Source organism: Chrysochloris asiatica, unplaced genomic scaffold (assembly GCF_000296735.1).
Source record: "Chrysochloris asiatica unplaced genomic scaffold, ChrAsi1.0 scaffold00049, whole genome shotgun sequence".
NCBI classification, from domain to species: Eukaryota; Metazoa; Chordata; class Mammalia; order Afrosoricida; family Chrysochloridae; genus Chrysochloris; species Chrysochloris asiatica.
In genome coordinates, this window is record NW_006408567.1 from 10,990,098 (window position 1) to 10,996,308 (window position 6,211).

General features: G+C 40.0%; 1 protein-coding gene across 1 annotated transcript in view; it reads right to left on the bottom strand.

The window, feature by feature from the left end:
* Positions 1-475: 475 nt before the first annotated feature.
* The window catches only part of GART (phosphoribosylglycinamide formyltransferase, phosphoribosylglycinamide synthetase, phosphoribosylaminoimidazole synthetase), a 30,495-nt gene continuing 24,759 nt past the window's right edge, over positions 476-6,211 (bottom strand). Inside the window, exons 16-21 of the mRNA XM_006862543.1 lie at positions 4,497-4,703; positions 3,312-3,449; positions 2,563-2,693; positions 2,222-2,363; positions 797-912; positions 476-700 (exon numbers count right to left, since the gene is read on the bottom strand). Coding sequence (XP_006862605.1) covers positions 509-700; positions 797-912; positions 2,222-2,363; positions 2,563-2,693; positions 3,312-3,449; positions 4,497-4,703 — 926 coding nt within the window. The 3' untranslated portion in view covers positions 476-508. The remainder of the gene's footprint in view (positions 701-796; positions 913-2,221; positions 2,364-2,562; positions 2,694-3,311; positions 3,450-4,496; positions 4,704-6,211) is intronic.

Here is a 6,211-nt window from a genome sequence, read left to right on the forward strand (position 1 = left end):
AATTTTATAGTAGTAAATTATGATCAGGATGGCCTGAGAGATCCCAATTAAAATCAGTACAGATATATATGACAAAGAGATATGAACTTGATGGTTAATTCTTCTAAGATGACGGATTGTAAAAAAATGAAAATGATACGGCTTGGTTGAGAATTCCTTTCACAGGAATTCTGAACGACTAGTTTAATTATGAATAAGAAGGGTCTAATAGGTAAGGCCTGAAAGATCATAGGAGTAGGTGAACGTGTCTTAAATATGACCACTAAGTGGTATTGGGTATGAAGTTGACAGTTTTTTAAAACATTTCTATTTATGCTGTGCCAGTCTTCTCTCTGTTCATAAAAAAATGGCCAAAGAGGTAAGAGTGAAATCCTCTTTTCTTCTGGGTTGAGCCCATGATAAAAATCCACCAGGCAAATAGCCACAATTCTTTCCGAAGGGGCCCCATTTCTGAATTAGGAGTCATCTTCTTTCAAAACTGGTTCCATTTCTGAATAATTAAGAGGTGTCATTCCTCTTTGACCCAACAGATCTTGCCATTTTCTCCAAGCTGTACTGTTCCACTGGCCACCAGCTGGAGGGCTTCAGGGAATATTCTATGTTCTGCTACTTTTACTCTTTCAGATAGAGTTGCAACAGTGTCACCTCTCTTCACTGGAACAGCTTCTTGTAAAATAATTTGTCCAGCATCTATATCTTCCTGGAAAAGCAAGCAAATGGTGTGTACATTATATTCTTGCCAATATATACTGCAGCTAAATTATAAAAATAATTTGGTAGAAAGAGAGAAACTCACAGCTACATAGTGTACAGTGCAGCCAGTGATTGTGACACCAGATTCCAGGACTTGCTCATGGGCATTTGAACCCTTGAAAGAAGGGAGCAAGGATGGATGGATGTTGAGCATTTTCCCTAGAAATGAACAAATGTAGAGTGTTAGAATTTTAAATCCCTCGTATCTATTAAAGGCCACAAACATGAGTCTACAGGACTTCTCTGGGATGGGTTTCATTCCAAAGACAGAGAGGTGAGGCAAAGAACACACTTAAGGGTTCTCCTTCAAGCAGGCTTTGTTGGCAGCAAGTACCTGAACTGTGTACAGCAGAAGCCATGCTGAGGGACTCTGAATAGGCACCCACAGGGGCTGAAAATTGGGTGGCCTAATTCAGAGTGCTAAGGAGCTCTGGTAGCGTAGTGGTTATGAATCGGGCTGCAAACCTCAGGGTCAGCAGTTCAAAACTACCAGCTGTTCCACAGGAGAAAGATGAGGCTTTCGGAAACCCTGTACAGGGTCGCTATGAGTCAGAACCAACTCCACGGCACATAACAACAATTCAGAGTGGTAGGGCCCTAGAAGAAAAATTAGCTTTGCTGGCAACATACCATTAGAGAGAGAAGGATTCTCTCACAGTGTCTACGTACTTAAATAGGCCTACCAGCCAGATCAGTTAGTTTTATGTTCCTTAGAGGACTTTCTGGGTGGCGCAAATGGTTAACGTGATTGGTTGCCAACTAAAAGGATGATGTTTTGAGTTTACCCAGAAGCACCTTGGAACAAAGTCCTGGCGATCTTTCCCAAAAAAACCAGCCAACAAAAATCATATGGAGCACAGTTCTACTCTGATACATACACAGTGGAACTGGGTTGGTTTGGTGTGAGCCTTCTGTAACTAAGACATGATCTATTTTGTATTACACCACAACAGCTTAACCATAGTCACTCAAGAGGGAAAATGCAATTAACTGTCTAAATGCATGCACAACAAAGGGAAATAGGATGCAGACAAAATTTTCTGGGTAAAAGGCACTAACATAACATAGAATTGTTTTCTATGATGACACCTTCCTTGCCATCGTCTACATTTCCTTAGTGGAAGAGGGGCTCTTCATTTGGGGATACAAGGAAACATTTTCTATAGCTTCTAAATAAGAGAGTCTCTTTACAGTATTTAATAAGATGAAATATTATCAATGTTGTTTGCAGTAGTGTAAAACAAACCTCTTACCTAAGTATACTGGAGAGTTATTAATGATAGCATATAAGCTTATAAATCAGTACTGGATCATTCTTTGGGCTTTATAAAACTAAGGATATTAAAATTTGATGTATATAAAATGTCAAAGTAAATACATCATTGCTGGGACTTTTTGGAAATTACCTACTTCACTGTCAGTTTATTTTTCTATGTGAAAAATAAATGCTTAAACCATTTTTGCTTACCATTCCATTTTCTGACAAAAGGGCCAGATAAAATTCTCATGAATCCTGCAAGACAGACTATGTCTATGGAGAACTCTTCAAGGACTTGGTCAACTGCATTGTCAAACTCGACACGACTTTTATATAACTTATGATTTATTACCTGTAATAGCAAAGATATACACAGTGAATCACCACAGATAGATCAATTCTCACTGTATATACTTCTAAAATTACACCAAATACAAAAATTATGATGAAAAATGAAGAACAAGAGTCCCACACACCAGTGCTCTGTGAAGCCTGATTATGAAGTTAGATCCAGCCCACAGGAAAGAAAGACAAATTTCAAAGTGACTTACTCTGGAGGGAATACCCGCATGCTCTGCTTTATCTAACCCAGTCACTGCCGCTTTGTTGGAGATAACAACAACAATGTGTGCAGAGCTGTTTGGTTTCCGAGTACCATCGATGAGTGCTTGGAGGTTTGATCCTGAAAAGACAAACATGCCATTTTGAATAGAGAATGGCCCAAATTCCTGAATACATTTCTTAGACAAGAGTGGCAAAATAGAAGGATTTGAAATTTCCTTCTTCTCAGGATAACTGATAGTTTGTGAAAAACATGGGCACTCCTGGCTCTGCAAAACAACAAGATAGGATCTAGCCTGATTTTAATGCTGAAGAGGAATGTATTTAAAAAATTTAAGCAAGGAAACTGACCCTCTCAAGAATAAACTACTGTGGCCCTTAAAATAGTTCCCATGCTTTAACATCAACTTTGGCCCAACATGTTTTGGAGAATGGACTAGTAAGCAATTACATTTCTTGGAATGTACCCTAAATAAATAATCAGATATGTACTTAACGACTATCTTATGATGTATTTATTTATAAGACAATCCACAGCAATGTTATTTACATTAGTGGAAGAAAACCAAAATTATGCTGAGAGAAAACAACGCTTTTATTACTACTATTAAAATGTTAAAAATCCTCTACCTCTTGAGGATTTTTCAATTACAAAAGGATGACAATCATGATTCTTCCCTGTCTGTTTCTGCTGAGGGCATATTTATAGTTGTACAGTTTAAGAGGAGACCCATCTCACCTGTTCCAGATATTAAGACAGCTACTCTTGCCCTTCTTGGCTGAACACAGAAATGATTTTCCATGGAGCCATTCTCCAACACTGACGCATTTCTTTGCATGCTTTCAATCAGATGATTGACTTTCACACGAGGGGAATCTTCATGTTAAATACAATCATAAGTAAGTAAACAACATTTGTGAACTCATAAATAATGGAAAGAAAAACATTTTATACAAACTTTAGAATATCATATTTTATTCTGAAATAAGATATGCAAGACTAAAACCACTAAAAGGCTTGAACCACTTGATACTACTCATTCGTAAGAACTCTCTGAAGGTGAACACATATGCATCACCTACTTCAATTAAGAGCTACACAGCACTCCACCCTATTCAAGCACTCTAAACATACTGTAAAGGGGGCAATGGAGTCCTGGTATGGCGCTGTAGGATCAAGTTCTGTATGCCAACCACATGCTTTGTGGTTCAAATCCAGCACTTGCTACTTAGAAACCCGATACAGGGTCGCTATGAGTCAAAATTGACTTTATGGCATTTAACAGCTGAGAGAGATCTGTTTCTTATTGCGTATCAACCAAAGGATGTGTAGATCAAATATCTTTCAGGCATTTGTAGAATCTGCTAGTAAAGGAAAGAAGTGCAGATATACAAAGCTAAGAGGCACTGACATCCTTTGTAGCTAATCTGATCTTCTGACACTTTCTAGCAATGGTCCTGATTAATACAGTGTTTGTCAGGGTGCTTGACTAAACTGAGAAGAGTAATAGAGGGAGAGCCAAAATAAGAGTGTGCGATTATGCTAGTCACCACAACGGACAACTGAGGCTCCATTTCACTGAGATGCTCCAAGGAGCTGTGCAGGCTACACCTCAGAAATGCTCTCATCTTCTGTCCCTAAACTGGTTATTTACTCACCAGCTCTCACTCCTCTTATCGTTAACCTACGGGATATAGCTCCTTGCCTTTCCGAGTTGTGCAAACCTGAATGCTACACAGAGTTGCCAACAAGGTCTAGAGACTGAAATTAAGATATGCAGGAAAATCAAGGTGGATGCTGTCACATCACAAATGTGTAAACATGGTTGCTATAGCAATGCTGGAATGAAAGAAAGTTTGTGAGAAAGGAAATGGACATATTTAAGTTTAGATACTTAAAAACAAATAAGTAAGCAATGATTACCTGCAGGACATGTAACCACACTGCCAATCACCCAGGCCTCTTCTTTGTGTTGCTCAATATCCCTCAGAACCTGCTCCGTCAGATCTTTGGGTACCACAAGGGCAGCCCCGATGCCACAGTTAAATGTTTTGGCCATCTCTTCTTCAGAGAGATGCCCTTCCTGTTGCAACCATGAGAAAACTCTGGGGATCCTCCAGGTACGTGCATCTGACAACAGGCAAGAGTTATCTGATTAACAACCATCTCACAGAATATATAAAATTACCCACATATACAAAGCTATACAACCTATAATGAGGCACTGCTATTACGGAATAGAATAATTGGACTTCCAGAAGCCTTCTTTCATTGGATCTATGTGTAACTTGGGGAGTGCACTGGATTGTAAACTACAAGGGCCATGGTTCGAGCCTACCAGCTGCTCCAGAGAAAGATGAGGATTTCTGCTTCTGCAGAAATTTAGGGTTTTCATTAACTGACTTTCTGATAGTAGACAGTCAATTCAAGGTCGTTCTACCCAGCCTGCTTCTAGCTTTGCTGATACCTGTTCAGTACCAAAGGGATGGACAGGAGGTACCTGCCCAGAAAGTATACTGGCCAGGAATGAAAGCTGGATCTCCTGCATGAAAGGGGAGAACTCTACTGCTGAAATACTAATGCCCTCATGATGCAAGATTAGGCAACTTATATACGGACTTAGAAGAAATGTATATCTATCCTATCTAAAGGGTTTAAGATCAATACTTTGTTTCTTTGATGGCACTTAACAATAATAACATATCCTCTTATCACCACACTTAACAATTGCTTTTTGAGTTATTGAAAGACATCGGTCTCCTTCTGGTCTGCATGTGACATAGCTGACCTGTTTCATCTTGAAATCCTTCCTTGGGTTTAATGATGACACTTTCACACAGTTTTTTACCCCTGCTGACTGTTGCTTTCAGCAGTCCTACAACTCAAGCCACCACTCGTCTGTCTATGTCATGCTGTGGTGGCTTGAGTTGCTGTGATTCTGAGGGCTATGCCACCGGTATTTTAAATAACCAGCAGGGTCACCCACGGTGGACAGGTTTCAGATGAGCTTCCAGACAAAGACAGACTAGAAAGAAAGAGTGACGAACTACTTCCAAATCGCCAGTCACTGAAAACCTCATGAATAGCAGAGAAACACTCAGATACAGGGCCGGAAGGTGAGCACCTCAGGTAAAAATGCGACTGGAGAAGAGATGCCTCCTCAAAGTAGACTTGACCATAACATGAATAGAGTTAAGCTCGTGGGAGAAAAGCCCACAGAACCCTCATTTGCTGATGTGCCACAACTCAAAATGAAGAGAAACAGCTGTAAACATTCACTGAAAATCGGAACATGGAACGTATGAAGTATGAATCTGGGAAAATTGGAAATTGTCAAAAATGAAATGGAACGCACCAACATAGATATCTTAGACATAAGGAGCTCTGGTAGTGTAGTGGTTACGAATCGGGCTGCAAACCTTAAGGTCAGCAGTTCAAAACTAACAGCTGCTCGCTCTGTGGGAGAAAGATGAGACTTTCTGCTCCCGTAAAGACTTACAGCCTTGGAAACCCTGTACAGGGTCGCTATGCGTTGGAACCGACTTGATGGCACATAACAATAACAATAACTCTGGTAGCGTAGTGGTTACGAATCGGGCTGCGAACCTTAAGGTCAGCGGTTCGAAACTACCAGCTGC